This window comes from Lynx canadensis, chromosome D2 (assembly GCF_007474595.2).
Source record: "Lynx canadensis isolate LIC74 chromosome D2, mLynCan4.pri.v2, whole genome shotgun sequence".
In the NCBI taxonomy this organism is placed as follows: domain Eukaryota; kingdom Metazoa; phylum Chordata; class Mammalia; order Carnivora; family Felidae; genus Lynx; species Lynx canadensis.
In genome coordinates this window covers 39,353,350-39,371,744 of record NC_044313.2, presented here as the reverse complement: position 1 = coordinate 39,371,744, position 18,395 = coordinate 39,353,350, and the positions used below count along the sequence as shown (strand labels likewise).

At 39.1% G+C, this 18,395-nt stretch overlaps 2 protein-coding genes across 2 annotated transcripts; both read left to right on the top strand.

The window, feature by feature from the left end:
• On the top strand, positions 1–11,462 carry LOC115527413 (olfactory receptor 6C74-like). The gene is made up of 2 exons (XM_032595240.1): positions 1–982; positions 11,020–11,462. The coding sequence occupies exons 1-2, from the start codon at positions 21–23 to the stop codon at positions 11,084–11,086; spliced, it is 1,029 nt and encodes a 342-aa protein (XP_032451131.1). The 5' UTR covers positions 1–20; the 3' UTR covers positions 11,087–11,462.
• A 1,004-nt stretch (positions 11,463–12,466) lies between these two features.
• Positions 12,467–13,429, top strand: LOC115527415 (olfactory receptor 6C74-like). The gene has a single exon (XM_030335014.1). It carries the CDS (start codon positions 12,467–12,469, stop codon positions 13,427–13,429), a length of 963 nt encoding a protein of 320 aa, XP_030190874.1.
• The last annotated feature ends 4,966 nt before the right edge of the window (positions 13,430–18,395 follow it).

The window sequence follows — 18,395 nt, the reverse complement described above, 5'->3', positions numbered from 1 at the left end:
ACAGAGTTGATGACAGAGAAATGGAGATAAACATGGAGGTGAGGAATGAGACAACAATCCAAGAATTCATTCTGGAAGGGTTTCCTGCCATCCAGTACCTGGGGAACATCTTCTTCCTGATGCATCTGCTGGCATATCTGGCCTCTATCACAGGAAATATGGTGATCATCATTATCACTTGGGCTGACCATCGCCTCCAGACACCAATGTATATTTTACTCAGCACTTTCTCCTTCTCTGAATGCTGTTTTATTACCACAGTTATTCCTAAACTGCTGTCCATCTTTCTTTCAGGAAGGCAAACAATTTCCTTTACTTCTTGTCTCACACAAGCCTTTTCTTTTCTGTTTTTTGGGTCAATAATTTTTTTCCTGATGGCTGTGATGTCCTTGGATCGATACCTGGCCATTTGCAAACCTCTGCACTACCCGGCCATCATGAACCTGAGGGTTAGTTTCCTTCTGGCTTTCTTCTGCAATGCTTTGTCCTTCATCTTGATCACTGGTCTGGTGTTTGAGGTTTCTCAGTTATCCTTCTGTGGCCCCAATGTCATCTCTCATTTCTTTTGTGACCTCGGCTTCCTGATTCATCTCTCTTGTTCTGACACTGGGTCTGTTGAAATATATGTCTTCTTCCTTGCTCTGCTTGTCATTCTGATATCTCTCATTTTAACCATCATTGCATACAGCAATATAGTAGTCACAGTTGTGCGACTTCCGTCAGCCAAGGAGCGACAGAAAGCTTTCTCCACCTGCTCCTCTCACCTCATCGTCCTCTCTCTGATGTACGGCAGCTGTGTCTTTATATACGTGAAACCAAAGCAAACAAATAGGCTGGACTCCAACAGGGAGGCTGCCCTTGTGAACACAGTGGTGACCCCACTGTTGAACCCTGTCATCTACACTCTGCGGAACAAGCAGGTCCACCAGGCTCTGAGGGATGCTCTGTCCAGGGTGAGGTTGCAGAAACAGAGCTTTGGAGGGTAAGTGGATCTTCTTGGTCTTCTAGTTCAATTTCCCATTATTGCAGAAATCTTTCCTATAGAATCTCTACATATAGTGATCTAGCATATGCTAATTTCATCTAGATGGGTACTATCTTACTTTGCAATGCAATACTTTTCACTATTTGAAAATTCATCTTAATTCTCTATATTATGCTGAAGGATATCTTGATTTTCTACTCAGTGGTCTTTTATGAATTCAATTCAAACAACTAGGTTCTCTGTGGAGAACCTAGTATACATAAATCATATAATATAATTTTTAAAAAAAAAATTTTTTTTTTCAACGTTTATTTATTTTTGGGACAGAGAGAGACAGAGCATGAACGGGGGAGGGGCAGAGAGAGAGGGAGACACAGAGTCGGAAACAGGCTCCAGGCTCCGAGCCATCAGCCCAGAGCCCGACGCGGGGCTCGAACTCACGGACCGCGAGATCGTGACCTGGCTGAAGTCAGACGCTTAACCGACTGCGCCACCCAGGCGCCCCTATAATTTTTTTAAGCTAAGAATTTAAAAAGTTGTCAATAAAATAATAATAATAATAATTGCTGGTACATTCTTATGCTTGAGTTTTCTGATACCTAAGAAAACATAGAAAACATTACCATTTTATGTATTCATGGTTTGAAATTTTAGAAACAAATTGTTTCTGAAAATTACATAAAGTCATATAATAGCCTAATGAAAATTAATGGTATTTCATTAATTGTATCTTTTATGTAAATGAACCAGCAGTAAGCTGGTTCTTTCTTTGGGTCAATTGGTTTTAGAGGCATAAGTAGCTCAGGGTAACCTAGAGGTGGTTAGGCACTTTGACATTGTCATCTTCTAGTGTATCAAATGTAACCAATAAAATTGTCTTTAATTCTTTCTTGAAACATAAATAAAAGGCAAAACTTTTTTTTTTTTTTAATTTTTTTTTTCAACGTTTATTTATTTTTGGGACAGAGAGAGACAGAGCATGAACGGGGGAGGGGCAGAGAGAGAGGGAGACACAGAATCGGAAACAGGCTCCAGGCTCCGAGCCATCAGCCCAGAGCCCTACGCGGGGCTCGAACTCACGGACCGCGAGATCGTGACCTGGCTGAAGTCGGACGCTTAACCGACTGCGCCACCCAGGCGCCCCAAGGCAAAACTTTTTAATTTGTTCAACTTTTCCCCCTGTAATTGATATTGCCAAGCCTTGGTCCCAGTAGGTTACTGAAAAATAGGTGATCCCACTACCAGATTCTCTCCCCACATGTAAGAGATATTTTCTCCCAATGTGATTTTAGGTGTGGGAGCTGCCACCATCTTTCAGGTTAAGCTAAATTATGGTCAACATTTTATGCAGCAAACTAACAGAACTCCTAATTAGGAAAGTTTAAAAGGAAAATGAATGCATTGATAATTAAAAAATGGATTAAAATTGGGTCAGTTATTGTGTTTGTAGCTTCTTGGAGTAGGTGGCTCCCTCCCCACTGAAGACAATTGGCCCTAATGGGAAGTAGTACCTGTCACATCTGACACGACATGTACATGGTGTGCATTTGATTTTTACTGTGTCTGATTTGATTGTGTATATTCCTTTCCTGCTTGATTTGAGAATTTCTTATATTTAAGGCATATTCTGATTAGGAAGAACTTTAGACTATCAAAGAATGTTGAGTGATTTAGATTTTTATGTCTGGGAATGGTCTGATTATAAACTGTCCTGGGCGTTATGGTCTTCCAAGGACTGTTCTGTCTATGTCCCTCCTTTCTCCAAAGAAGAAGATAATTTCTGAACCTAATCTAAAGGCAGGGAACTCCTGAGAATTCTCTGCTTTTGGTTTCTGTGCATTAGATAAAATAGCCACCTCTTCCAATTTTCACAGCCTGACCTCATGAACCAGACTAGTGTAGGAGATGAACCTCTAGGTATTTTTGTAGATGCTATTTATTAAGTTGAGGTAGTTACCCTGTAGTCCTAGCTTATTAGGAGTTTATTTTTGTTTTTTATCATGAATGAGCAGGGAAGATACTCCTTGCTCGACTCAGATGAAGCCACTAGAAGAAGGTATGGTTTTTCTGTTGGTATTTGGATGGAGTAGGGTTAGTATTGATAAAAATTCTGTTATTAGGGCATTCTTCTCCAAGTTTGGGTTAGGGGGAAAAGTTTTATTTTTTTCTTTAACTATTTAAAAAAATCTGTCGGGGGGCGCCTGGCTGGCGCAGTCAGTTAAGCGCCCGACTTCAGCCAGGTCACGATCTCGCGGTCTGTGAGTTCGAGCCCCGCGTCAGGCTCTGGGCTGATGGCTCAGAGCCTGGAGCCTGTTTCCGATTCTGTGTCTCCCTCTCTCTCTGCCCCTCCCCCGTTCATGCTCTGTCTCTCTCTGTCCCAAAAATAAAATTAAAAAAAAAAAAATCTGTCGGTTCTGAGTTGGAGGGTTCTGAAGCACCCTGTCTGGGATATATGAAAGGCAATGAGGTATCTCAGTATGTGGATCCTGAGAAACTTAACAGAAGACTACGGAGGAGGGGACAGGGGAAAAGTTACAGAGAAGGAAGGAGGAAAACCATAAGAGACTCTTAAATACTGAGAACAAACCGAGGGTTGATGGAGGGTGGGGGAGAGGGGAAAGTGGGTGATGGTCATTGAGGAGGGCACCTGTTGGGATGAGCACTGGGTGTTGTATGGAAACCAATTTGACAATAAATTATATTTAATATAAACAAATTAAAAAAAAAGAAAGGCAATAAAGAAACCCAGGGAAACGACTGCCATATCATTCCTCAAGTCCCAAGGTCCCTAGGCCATCTACTATCTTCTTTCTATTTTTCAGAATCTTTCTATCATTCTTTGTTGTGTTATGTCCAGGGTATTCTAATTTAAAGAGGGAAGACCTGGGGGGGGGGGGGGGGAAGGGTTATTTCACCTTGGTGGAACAGAAAGTCCTTAATGAACTCCTTGAAATCAGTTATTTTAGAATGAAAAGTATTACTTTGTTAAAGATGTTTCTCATATGACAGCCCATGAAAATTGAAGGATTGATTCACAGAGGAAACTTCTTAGTATTATTAGGTATACAATTTGCAGAGAAGGTGTCAATTTCAGGAGAAATAAACTAGGGAGTTGAAAAAAATTCAATGTTTTGGTTTGAGTTACTCCAGAAGCAGACCCAGAAGCAAGAATTTGAAGACAAGTAGTTTACTGGAGAGTTTATTCCATGAATGACCAGTAGGGAGGAGGGAAAGTGCTATAGTAAAAAGAATTGTGTATTACCAAGCCAGTTACCCTTCTGGGAAATTGGAGCCCAATCTCACTGTGGAATTCTGTGTAGCAGTATAATACATTCTTATGAATTATTCAAACCCAGAAGAAAAGAAGATGGGGTATGTATATAACAATTCTGCACCCATCATCCATTGAGGATTGCTTGTGGGAGTGTTCTTTCGCTAGCCCTTCTGGCTTGTCTTATGCTCAGAAAAATGTGCTCCCAGGGCCAAAAATAGTGCACTGACAGAGTTTGCAGGAATTTATAGTAAACAACCTATAGGCTGCCTGTCAAGTTGAATCCAAGGTAATATGGGTGGGGCCTAGCAGTGTCTTCTTCAATCCACCCTTTACACTAATTGGATTCACTTGCCCACCACCTTAAATTCACACTGTTAAAAAAGAATCAGTCAGAAATGAAGAATGCAAAACCTGAGATTGGAAACAGGCTTGATGCAATGAACAGTATGCTGGAAGAGACAGAGGAATGAGTTAGTGATATAGAAGACAAAATAATGGAAAATAAGCTGAACAAAATAGAGAAGTAAAAAATTATAGAATACGAGAATAGACTTAAGGAACTCAGCAACTTCATCAAACACAATAACATTCATATTATAGGAGTCCCAGAAGAAGAAGAGAGAGAGAAAGGGGGGCAGAAAATTGAGGAAATAATAGCTGAATATCTCCCTAATCTGGGGAAAGAAACAGATATCCAAATCCAGGAGGCACAGAAAGTTCCCATCAAAATAAACAAAAGTAGGCCAACACCAAGATGTATTGTGGTTAAATTTGCAAAATACAGCAATTAAAAAAAATCCTAAAAGCAGCAAGACAAAAGAAGTCCTTAACTTACAAGGGAAGACTCATAAGGCTAGCTGTAGATTTCTCAGTAGAAACTTGGCAACTGGAAGGGAGTGGCATGATGTATTTATAGTACTGCATGGGAAAAATATGCAGTCAAGAATGCTTTATCCAGTAAGGCTATCATTCAGAATAGAAAGAGAGATGAAGAGTTTCTTAGACAAACAAAAACTAAAGGAGTTCGTGACCACTAAACCAGCCCTGCAAGGAATATAAAAGGGGACTCTTTGAGTGTAAAGAAACACCAAAAGTGACAAAGACGAGAAAGAATCTCCAACAGCAATGACAAATCAAGTAATAAAATGTCACTAAATACATATCTATCAATAATTACTCTGTATTGGACTAAATTCTCTAACCAAAAGACATACGGAGCCAGAATGGATCAAAAAGCAAGACCCACCTATATGCTGCCTAGAAGAGACTCATTTTAGACTTAAAGGCACCTGCATATTGAAAGTGAGGGGATGGAGAACCATTCATCATGCATATAAATCAAAGGAAAGCCTGAGTAGCAATACTTATATTGACAAAATAGACTTTAAAACAAAGACTAGCAAGAGATGAAAAAGGGCACCATATCAAAACAGAGGGGACAATCCAACAATGAGATATAAAAGTTGTAACTATTCATGCACCCAACATGGAGACACCCAAATATATAAAACAATAACAACCATAAAATAACTCATTGGTAATAATACAGTAATAGTAAGGGGCTTTAACACCACCCTTACATCAATGTACAGATCATCTAAACAGAAAATAAACAAGGAAAAAATGGCTCTGAATGATACACTAACCAGATGGACTTAGAAATATTCACAACATTCCATCCTACAACAGCAGAATACACATTCTTTTCAGTGCAAATGGGATAGTCTCCAGAATCCATCACATATTAGGTCACAAATAAGGCCTCAACAAATACAAAGAGACTAGGTGCAAATGGGACATTCTCCAGAATAGATCACACAGTGGTAGCAAATCAGACTTCAACAAACACAAAAAGATTGAAATCATACCATGCATTTTTTTTTCTGAGCACAATACTACAAAACTTGGAGTCAACCACAAGAAAAAGTTTGGAAACCCCACAAATACATGGGGGTTCAAGAACATGCTATTAAAGAATGAATGGTTCAACCAGGAAATTTAAAAAGAAATTTAAAAAGTATATGTGGAAACAAAATGAAAGCACAGTGGTCCAAAACTTTTGGGATGCAGTAAAACCAATTCCAAGAGGAAATTACATGGTAATACAGGCCTACCTCAAGAGTCAAGAAAAATCTCAAATAAACAACCAAACCTTACACCTAAAGGAACTAGAAAAGGAACCAACAAATGAAACGTAAAGCCAGCAAAAGCAGGGAGATAAAGATTACAGGAGAATTAAATGATATAGAAAACCCCCCAAAAAAGAGTAGAACAGATCAGTGAAACTAGGAGCTGGTTCCCTGAAAAAATTAGTACAATTGATAAACCTTCAGCCAGACTTATCAAAAAGAAAAGAGAAAGTACCCAAATAAATAAAATCACACATGAGAGAGGAGCAATAAAAACCAACACCACAGAAATATAAACATCCAGAAGAGAATATTATGGGAGTGCCTGAGTGACTCAGTCAGTTAAACGTCCAACACTTGATTTTGGCTCAGATCATGATCTCATGGTTCATGAGATAGAACCCTACATCAGGCTGCGCACTGACAGTGTGAAGCCTGCTTGGGATTCTCTCTCTTCCTCTGCCCCTCCCTGCTCATGAACATGCACTTTCTCTGAAAATAAATAAACATTTAAAAATAAAATAAATCACATTTTTTAGAACAACAAAAAAGAAGACAATATTACAAAAAATTATATTCCAATAAATTGGACAATCTGGAAGATATGGATAAATTTTTAGAAACATATAAACACCCCAAACTGAAGCAGGCAGAAATAGAAAACTTGAACAGACTGATAACCAGCAAAGAATTTGAATCATAAAATTCAAATACAATTTGAATTATAAAAAAAAAAGTCTCCCAACAAAAAAAGTCCAGGGCCAGATGGCTTCACGGGTGAATTTTAACAAACTTTTAAGTAAGAATTAATACCTATTCTTCTCAAACTGTTCCAAAAATAGAAATAGAAGCAAAACTTCCAAACTCATTCTATCAGGCCAGCATTATCTTCACACCAAACCCAGACAACGATTCCACTAAAAAGGGGAAATACAGGCCAATGTTCCTGATGAACGTGGATTCAAAAATTCTAAATAATGAAAGACAGATATCATATGTTTTCACTCATATGTGGATCTTGAGAAACTTAACAGACGACCATGGGGGAGGGGTAGGGGGAAAATAGTTACAAACAGAGGGGGAGGGAGGCAAACCATAAGACACTTTTAAATACGGAGAACAAACTGAGGGTTGATGGGTGTGGGGGGAGAGGGGAAAATGGGTGATGGGCATTGAGGAGGGCACTTGTTGGGATGAGCACTGGGTGTTGTATGGGAGCCAATTTGATAATAAATTATATTTAAAACAAAACAAAAACAAAAATTCTAAATAAAATAATAGCAAATTGAATCCAACAATACATTAAAAGAATCATTTACCACAATCAAGTGGGATTTGTTCTGGGGCTGCAAGGGTGGTTCAATATTTGCAAATCAATCAATATGATATACAATATTAATAAAAGAAAGGATAAGAACCATCCGATCCTCTCAATAGATGCAGAAAAAGCATTTGACAAAGTACAACATCCATTCATAATAAAAACCCTCAACAAAGTAGGGTAAGAGGGAACATACGTCAACATTTTAAAGGCCAAATATGAAAAACCCACAGCTAATATGAATCTCAATGGGGAAAAACTGAGAGCTTTTCCTCTATGGTCAAGAATAAGACAGGGATGTCCTCTCTCACTGCTGTTCTTTAACATTGTACTGGAAATCCTAGCCTCAGCAATCAGACAACAAAAAGAAATAATGGCCCCCATATTGGCAAGGAAGAAGACAAAGTTTCACTAACTATTTGCAGGTGACATGATACTCTATAGAGAAAACCCGTAAGACACCACCAAAAAATTGCTAGAACTGACTTACAAATTCAGTAACATTGCAGGATACAAAATCAACGTATAGAAATCTGTGGCATATCTAGACACCAATAATGAAGCAGGAGAAAGAGAAATTAAGAAGTCAATTCCATTACCAATGCAACAAAAGCAATAAGATACTGAAGAATAAACCAACCAAAGAAGTGAAAGACCTGTACTCTGAAAACTATAAAACACTGATGAAGAAAACTGAAAGGACACAGAGAAATGGAAAGACATTCATGCTCATGGATTGGAAGAACAAATATTGTTAAAATGTCTATATTACCTATAGGAATCTACACATTTAATGTAATCCATATGAAATTACCAACAGTATTTTTCACAGAGCTAGTACAAACAATCCTAAAATTTGTATGGAACCACAATAGCCACAGCAACCTTGAAAAGGAAAAGTAAAGATGGGGGCATCATGATTCTGGATTTCAGGTTATATTACAAAGCTGTAGTAATCAAAACAATATGGTAATAGAGCAAAAATAGACACATAGATCAATGGAACAGAATGGAAAATGCAGAACTGAGCCACAACTACGTGGTCCATTAATCTTTGGCAAAGCAGGAAAGAATAGCCAATGGAAAAAAGACAGTCTCTTCAACAAATGGTGTTTGGGAAAACTGGACAGCAACATGTGACAGGATGAAACTGCACCACCTTCTTTCACCATACAAAAAGATAAATTCAAAATGGATGAATGATCTAAACGTGGGACAGGAAACCATTAAATCCTAGAGGAGAATACAGGCAGTTACCTCTTTGACATAGGCCATAGCAATTTCTTTCTAGAAATGTTGCTGAGGCAAGGTAAAAAAAGCAAAAATATTGCATTGAGACTGCATCAAAAAACATGAAGAAATATTGGTATTGGAGAGCCATGAAGGCACTATCCAGAAAAGTGGAACAATTTGAAATATTTGTTGGTGTCAGTTCACCACCCCTTATGCTAGATACAAAGTGTAATCAGTTCAGCTCATTTCTTTGAGTGTCCCCTTTCTAAACCTTTCCATCAAACCACATGGAGACCCTCTCCTCCCACCCTCCCACTGTCATGTTGGCATTGGTGCTCCCCAGGTGTAAGGTATTTCTGCACCATGAATATGGCACTGAATAAAATTAATAACCCATGCAAAGGATCCTTTATCTGAGCATTAAAATGTATAGTCTCACTTTGCTCCAGCTTCTGTAACTCATCTCCCATATTCTTTATTTTTCCTAACTTCCAACTGAGAATATTACCATGGAGTCCAGGTTTGGCCTGGATTGAAAGTAAAGTGTGTTGATGGAGAGATGTTATAAAAACGATTTTGTCTATTAGTGGGAAGGTGGAACCCACATGAAACTCGTGAAAGTTTCTGTAATATTTGTCTTGACCTTGTAAGTTCAATACTTATGAGGGAAGATTCAAGCAGAACAAATTTCCATACAGCTACTATATGCCCCAGGGTTGCCTGCAAATACATTTGGGAGTGTAGTCCACTTCTCTGTATTTCAATGGGAAGCCAAGGCCACGGAAAAATGGATCACTCCTGCCACTGCAGCCTAGCTGAGGTACCGAGGAGAGGAAGCAGTTTTTCAAGCCAATGGTTGCTATGGATACAGCTTCTCCACCCTAAGGCTCACATCTCTTCCTCTATTCCATCTAGAAAGAATCTGAGGATCCACTTCCCAGATACTTTCAAAGAGAGAGGGTCCTGCCAGGCTAGAGATTTTATAGAAATCACCAAGTATTCCTTTTCTTCCCCGAAGAGGAAGAAGTGTGTGCTTTCCTTTTCAAGGAGATTGTGGAACAAAATTAAGATATCTTTTAGATGAAAATATGCAATGAAAAGAATCATAACATTGGTAGAAGCATGAAGAATGATTGACCAAGAAAGGTGGACTTCACCAGTATCTTCCCAAAAGACTGATGAAAGCCAGGGTGTATGCTCTGGCATACACCACATGTAGAAAATTGTACTCTGGACTTGTACCTCAAATTAGTAGCAACATTCAGCTTGGGATTTTAGAAACCCTTGGGAAATTGTCATATAGTTTTCTTGAAAACTCTTGGCAGAGAACAGTGTGGACATCTGGGAATCAGTGTCACCATAAATAATGAGAAGATAAATAAGATAAATAAGGGTTGCCCTAGTAACTTGTTCTCAACAGTGACCAATTAGCTGCCCCCAGGACACCAGATGTGCCTTTACTTTCTGCCCCTGTGTCTTCATCATCTAGTAAAATTAGGGGGCTGCACTCTCTGCTCACTGGCTGGGTCCATCCTCTTTGGTGACCAGTCTTGTATAAAAAATATCAGAGAGCCTCAGACTTGCATGTCAGCAGATTCTCATTGTCAATGCAGTAAAACAAGGATGCTTCTCTATATGGAAAGGTGAAGATATGATGGAGGAGCATGGTGGAGTACAAGGTATCTTGGAGCAGGTGCACCAGTGACAGTGGGGCACTATGGCAGAAGGACCTTGTCTCAGGACCCAGGGATAAACCTATAAGAAGCCGGTGAGTGAGGTAGACCACAATGTTGCATGTTAGGCGGACTTTTACCCACTTGGGAGAAGAACCCTAAGTCTGAGATTCCAGCTCTAGCCCAGAATTGGTGGTAGTGAAATGTGGTTGTTTTACTCCAGCTGCTCCTTTCTGGGGTTTCAGTGGTCAAGGCTGCCATGTAGCCTTGCTGTGGTACGAAACATTTTGGGCTATAGAAAGAGGGCTTTGTCAGCCAGACACTGGCAACATGGGATGCATATTCACCCTACTGTAGGACAACAGGCTATGATAAATGCATTTACTTCTCTCCTTTCCTCTCAGCCCACAGCAAGCTCTCGATTTCTTGGAAGATAATAGTTGCAAGAGGAGGAAGTCCTGCCTGCCATGAGGTGACTCCTATGTGTGACTGGCCTCAGGGACCGTGGTGATTTGTGGACTTACTGGGGACAACTGGAACAGAAGCAGAAGCTCCTTCAGGCTGGGGGTGAGCACTTCGGTTTCACAAGCAGCACTTTAGGGGATCTGGCCCACAGTGGGTTAGTGAGAGTGACACATTCCACACTCCCAGTGTTTAGCCTATTTTTGAGATACTAGAGCCAAACACCATCTTAAGAAAAGTCATTGATTGAGAGGACTGAAGAGAGAAGAATGTTCACTGAGTTTCATGGAAAAGTCAGTGTATGTGTGCCAGGTTCCCAGAATATCCTCTTAAGTAGGTTAATCCTGTGACCTACTGTCAGTCCCACCGCCCTCACAGGCCAGCATGAACCCAAGGGGTGGGTGGTCAATTCTGGACTTACAGTTCATGTCCTGTTGTTGAGCAGCACCCAATGTCTCTGGTCTCTAGTTTCTTCTATAAAATTCTTGTGCTAAAGTAGATGCTCTCTAAGCCCTGTGTCATTCCACAGGCCAGTAACTCATCAGTGATTATAACTAAGGGTAGAAACAAGTAAGCTATGAAGCTAATCTTTCACTTAAGGTTAAGAAATCATCAACAATAAATTTACTCCCATTTTAAAATGTTTTGTCACCGCATTTGGAAACAGCAGGTACTCTGGAGTCAGGTATTCTGGCTAAAGTCCCAGCTATGTGACCCAAGTTCTCTAGAACTCTCTAAACCTCAGTTTCTGCTTCTATAAAATAAGGGGTTCATGGTTATTGTGAAGAGTCATAGAAATACTGAATTTCAATGACCCAACACAGAACAAGCATATATCCTCAACAGATGATGATGATGACAGCTTGGACAACAGAATGTGTTGCATTATTAAAAGGGATATTCAAAGGGAATGTTACTAACATTACTCTTATGTTTACTTACAAACTGATAATATCATTAAAAACAATAAAATATATAACTACAAAAATGTCAATAACCCTGCCTATGGCTGATGCTATATTTAAGCATTATATTAAAGATCATAGCATTACAGTTAGACTTGAGGAGCAACAGGAAACATTAGCATCATATGTCAAGTGAGTTACACGCTTTAATTCTCACAAGAACATGAACAGGTAGATCTTATCAGTTTCATTTTGCTGAGGGTGAAAATGAAGTTCACAAGGTTAGCTAACTTTCCAAAGATGACCCATCTCAGGGGTTAGAACACACTGTTGAACTAGTATTGAATTCAGGTCCATCTGATTCAAGAACCAATTGACTAAACTACTTAGCCATCGGTCTAGCCACCTTCTTGGATAGGCAAATACCTTAAGCATGCTCCTCTAAAAGCTTGTGGTTGCTGATTTTGGGTTAATACCAGCAGGGATGATGCTGTGGAAAGAGATGCCCATGGAAATGGGGAACGGGACCACCGTCCAAGAATTCACCTTGGAGGGGTTTCCTGCCATGCAACACCTGGGAAAGGTCCTCTTCCTGGTGCACCTGCTGGCCTACCTGGCATCCATTACAGGCAATGCTGTCATAGTCACCATCATCTGTGCTGACTCCCGGCTCCAGACACCTATGTACTTTTTCCTCAGCATTTTCTCCTTCTTTGAGTGTTGTTTCATAAGTGCTGTTATTCCTAAGTTGCTGGTCATCTTTCTTTTAGGCCGGCAAACCATTTCCTTTCTTGCCTGTTTCATACAAGCCTTTGTGTTTCTCTATCTGGGAGCAGCAGGTTTCCTCCTCATAGCAGTGATGTCTGTGGATCGGTACATGGCCATTTGCAAGCCTCTGCATTACCCAACCATCATGAACCTCAAGACTTGCTTCCTCTTGGTCACTGCCTGCTTCACTTTGGCCTTCACTCTCATCACTAGTCTGGTAGTAAAGGTTTCCCAGTTATCCTTCTGTGGCCCCCATGTCATTCCCCACTTCTTCTGTGACCTTGGTGCCCTGATTCATCTCTCCTGTTCTGATACAAGGTCTGTTGAAATGTTGGTCTTTGTCCTTGCTTTGTTGATCCTTTTGACATCCCTTATCATAACCGTCATCGCATACAGCAACATAGTAGTCACAATTGTGCGACTCCCATCAGCCAAGGAGCGACAGAAAGCTTTTTCCACCTGCTCGTCTCACCTCATTGTCCTCTCCATGATATACGGCAGCTGTGTCTTTATATACGTGAAACCAAAGCAAATGAACAAGCTGGACTCCAACAGGGAGGCTGCCCTTGTGAACACAGTGGTGACCCCGCTGTTGAATCCTGTCATCTACACTCTGCGGAACAAGCAGGTCCACCAGGCTCTGAGGGAGACAATGTGCAGAATGAAAGTATCAAGATAAAAAAATTATATGGCCTTGGCATGGAAGTCTTCAGAGAATCATCGTCTTCATTCTTGCCAATGTGACATCCATAGGGTTGTAGTGCTGCGTCTCTGGCAGATGTCACTTCCCCTTTGTACATCCCTAGCAAAACAGAAATCTATTTTCTAGGCCACATTTTACTTGGATGTGCAAAACTATCTCTCCCTAAATATCCCACATATATGTTTTGAAAATGTTTATTTCTGTAATTTGAGAGAGAGAGATGGGGGGCAGGGAAGCTCAGAGAGAGAGAGGGAAGGAGAGAGAATCTTGACAGGGTCCAAACCCCACATGGAGGCCCAATGTGTGGCTGGATCCCATGACTGTGAGATCATGACCTGAGCCAAAATCAAGAGTCAGACACTTAACCAACTGAACCACCCTACTGTCCCTAAATATTCCACATATGGATAACAATCGATTAATTGCAAGATCCTTTACTGAATTTTGATTCTTATCTCTGATATAAACCATGTGCTTGAAATTTCTAAAATTTAGTGATTTATACTCTTTTTATTTCATTTCTATCTAGCCATGAACATGATTCAACAGAATTAATAAATATTTACCAAAGGCATTTAGATAGCTAAAATGATAGATGCTTGTATATTAGGTTGTGGTTATGAAGAAAATGACAGAAATAGTACCAATGCTTGGGTCTACATTCCCTTCATCCTTAGCCCAAGGAAATAATGGTCATAGCACCCATTACCTTGGAATATATATGGTTTGCATCAGGTGTGCTCTTAAATGCTGTCCTTGGCCTTTAGCTTAGCTACATACATAGGCATCATTCTCATGCTGGAGAGGAACAGAATTGTTCTCAGTCTTAGAACATTCTGTAAGGATAGGGAATAACCACAGCATGTCACAGCTGACCAATGCTGCTATTTGCCTAAATTATTTATTCATAATCAGCCCCTCAGATGCATGAATACTTATTATTTGTTCCTATATAAAAGCTGTTACCACAGAATGTGTGTTAGTATAAGGGAGCACATGTTTCATATTTCTGTAATTTCTTCCAAAGTCTAAGTTGGTGTAATCTAAGTTATTTGCCTATCTTCTTCACATTACTGATGAAAATAAACAAATTAAGCCTTTTTTCCCCCTGGCTGACTTGTGTTGTCAATGATAAGGTTTTGTTCTGATTGATAACCTATTTTAAAACCAATATTTCCATCATCTTAATCTTTAAACTTTGTGTACCTTTAGCACTTATTTTCCAGCTAGAATGTGTCTCCTATTTCTTCAGAAGAATCATCTCTAAAAATATTAAAAACACAAGAAACAACAGCCTTGGCAAGGATGTTACAAAAGTGGAACCCCCTTACAATGTTGGTAGGAAAGAAAACTGGTGCAGCCACTCTGGAAAACAGTATGGAAGTTCCTCAAAAAGTTAAAAATAGAACAATCCAGCAATTGCACTACTAGGTTTTTACCCCCAAAATACAAAAATATTAATTTGAAGGGATACATGCACCTCAGTGTTTGTTGCAGCATTATGAGTAATAGCCAAGCCAAATTATGGGAAGAGCCCAAATGTCCATCAACTGATAAATGAATAAAGAAGATGTGGCATGCATATATGTGGAATATTACTCTGCCATAAAGAGAATATAATTTTGCCATTTTCAATGACATGGATGGAGCTAGAGAGTATTATGCTAAGCATAGTAAATCAGTCACAAAGACAAATACCATATGATTTCACTCATATGTATATTTTAAGAAGGAAAACAAACGAGCATAGGGCAAAAAAAAAAAAAAAAAGACAAGAAACAGACTCTTAACTATAGAGAACAAACAGATGGTTACCAGAGGGTAGGTGGGTGGAGGGATGAGTTAAATAGGTGATGCGAATTAAGAAGTGCCCTTGTGATGAGCACTGGGTGATGTATGTAAGTGTTGAATCATGAAATTGTACACCTGAAACTAATATTACACCGTATATTAACTAACTGGAATAAAAATACAAACTTAAAAAATAAAAAGATTAAGGTAATTATTTTGTCTGCTTTTTATTATTATATTTTATTCTCAAGTTAGTTAACACACAGCATAGTCTTGGCTTCAGGAGTAGAACCCAGTGATTCATCACTTACATATATCACCCAGTGCTCATCCCAACAAATGCCCTCCTTAATACCCATCACTCCATTTATCCCACATCTCCCAAACCCCCAAACCCATCGACCCTCAGTTCTCTGTATTTAAGAGTCTCTTATGGTTTGCCTCCTTCTCTGTTTTTATCTTATTTTTCCTTCCTTTCCCCTATGGTCATCTGCTAAGTTTCTCAAATTCCCCATATGAATGAAATCATATGATACATGTCTTTATCTGACTTATTTCACTTAGCATAATACCCTCCAGTTCCATCCATGTTGTTGCAAATGACAAGATTTCATTCTTTTTGACTGCTGAGTAGTATTCCATTGAATACATATACAACATTTTCTTTTTTTTAATTATATTTCATTTTTTAATTTACATCCAAATTAGTTAGCATATAGTGCAACAGTGATTTCAGGAGTAGATTCCTTAATGCCCCTAACCCATTCCTTAATGCCCACAACCCCTCTAGTAACCCTCTGTTCTCCATATTTAAGATTCTTTTATGTTTTGTCCCCCTTCCTGTTTTTATATTGTTTTTGCTTCTCGTCCTTTGTGTTCATCTGTTCTGTGTCTTAAAGTCCTCATATGAGTGAAGTGATATGATATTTGTCTTTCTCTAATTTCGTTCACCCTCTAGTTCCATCAACATAGTTGCAAATGGCAAGATTTCATTCTTTTTGATTGCCGAGTAATACTCCATTGTGTATATATATACCACATCATCTTTATCCATTCATCCATCAATGGACATTTGGGCTCTTTCCATACCTTGGCTATTGTTGACAGTGCTGCTATGAACATGGGGGTGCAGGTGCCCCTTTGAAACAGCATACCTGTATTCCTTGGATAAATACCTAGTAGTGCAATTGCTGGGTTGTAGGGTAGTTCTATTTTTAATTTTTTGAGGAACCTCCATACTGTTTTCCACAGTGGATGCACCAGTTTGGATTCCCACCAGCAGTGCAAAAGAGATCCTTTCTCTCTGCATCCTTGCCAACATCTGTTGTTGTCTGAGTTGTTAATGTTAGCCATTCTGACAGGTGTGAGGTGATATCTCATTGTGGTTGTGATTTGTGTTTCCCTGATGATGAGTGATATTGAGCATTTTTTCATATGTCAGTTTGCCATCTGGATGTCTTCTTTGGAGAAGTGTCTATTCATGTCTTTTGCCCATTTCTTCACTGGATTATTTGTTTTTTGGGTGTTGAGCTTAATAAATTCTTTAAAGATTTTGGATACTAACCCTTTATCTGATATGTCATTTGCAAATATCTTCTCCCATTCTGTCGTTTACCTTTTAGTTTTGCTGATTGTTTCCTTCACTGTGCAGAAGTTTTTATTTTGACGAGGTCCCAATAGTTCATTTTTGCTCTTGTTTCCCTTGCCTCTGGAGATGTGTTGAGTAAGAAGGTGCTGTGGCCAAGGTCACAGAGGTTTTTGCCTGCTTTCTCCTTGAGGATTTTGATGGCTTCCTGTCTTACATTTAGTTCTTTTATCCATTTTGAGTTTATTTTTGTGTATGGCGTAAGAGTGGTCCAGGTTCGTTTTTCTGCATGTTGCTGTCCAGTTTTCCCAGCACCACTTGCTAAAGAGACTGTCTTTATTCCATTGGATATTCTTTCCTGCTTTGTCAAAGATTAGTTGGCCATATGTTTGTGGGTCCATTTCTGGGTTCTCTATTCTGTTCCATTGATCTGAGTGTCTGTTTTTGTGCCAGTACCATACTGTCTTGATGATTACCACTTTGTAATATAGATTGAAGTCCAGGATTGTGATGCCTTCTGCTTTGGTTTTCTTTTTCAAGATTGATTTGGCTATTCGGGGTCTTTTCTGGTTCCATAAAAATTTTAGGATTGTTTGTTCTAGCTCTGTGAAGAATGCTGGCATTATCTTGATAGGGATAACATTGAATATGTAGATTGCTTTGGGTAGTATTATTTTAACAATATTTGTTCCTCCTATCCAGGAGCATGGAATATTTTTCCATTTTTTTGTGTCTTATTCAATTTTTTTCATAAGCTTTCTATGTTTTTAAGTGTATAGATTTTTCACCTCTTTGGTTAGATTTATTCCTAGGTATTTTGTGGTGTTTTGTGCAATTGTAAATGGGATTGATTCCTTGATTTCTCTTTCTGTCACTTCATTGTTAGTGTATAGGAATGCAACTTATTTCTGTGCATTGATTTTATATCCTGCCACTTTGCTGAATTCTTGAATCAGTTCTAGCAGTTTTTTGGTGGAATCTTTTGGGTTTTCCATATAGAGTATTATGTCATCTGTGAAGAGTGAAAGTTTGACTTCCTGGCCTATTTGGATGCCTTTTATTTCTTTGTGTTGTCTGATTGCTGAGGCTAAGACTTCCAATACTATGTTGAATAACACTGGTGAGAGTGGACATCCCTGTCTTGTTCCTGACCTTAAGGGGAAAGCTCTCAGTTTTTCCCCACTGAGGATGACATTAGCATTGTGTCTTTTGTATATGGCTTTTATGATCTCGAGGTATGATCCTTCTATCCCTACTTTCTTAGGATTTTTATCAAGAAAGGATGCTTTATTTTGTCAAATGCTTTCTCTGCATCTATTGAGAGGACCATATGGTTCTTGTCCTTTCTTTTATTGATGTGATGAATCTCATTAATTGTTCTGCACATATTGAACCAGCCCTGCATCTCAGGTATAAATCCCACTTGCTCGTGGTGAATAATTTTTTTTAATGTATTGTTGGATCCAGTTGGCTAATATCTTGTTGATGATTTTTGTATCCATGTTCTTCAGGGAAATTGGTCTGTAGTTCTCCTTTTTAGTGGGGTCTTTGTCTGGTTTTGGAATC

What these genes read in the sequence shown, in the direction of transcription:
- LOC115527413 (XM_032595240.1), top strand. Translation starts at nt 21, where the DNA reads ATGGAGATAAACATGGAGGTGAGGAATGAGACAACAATCCAAGAATTC. An exon ending in CAGAAACAGAGCTTTGGAGG is followed by an intron (nt 983 to 11,019) that starts GTAAGTGGATCT and finishes CTTTCCTCTCAG; the next exon opens with CCCACAGCAAGCTCTCGATT.
- LOC115527415 (XM_030335014.1), top strand. Translation starts at nt 12,467, where the DNA reads ATGATGCTGTGGAAAGAGATGCCCATGGAAATGGGGAACGGGACCACC.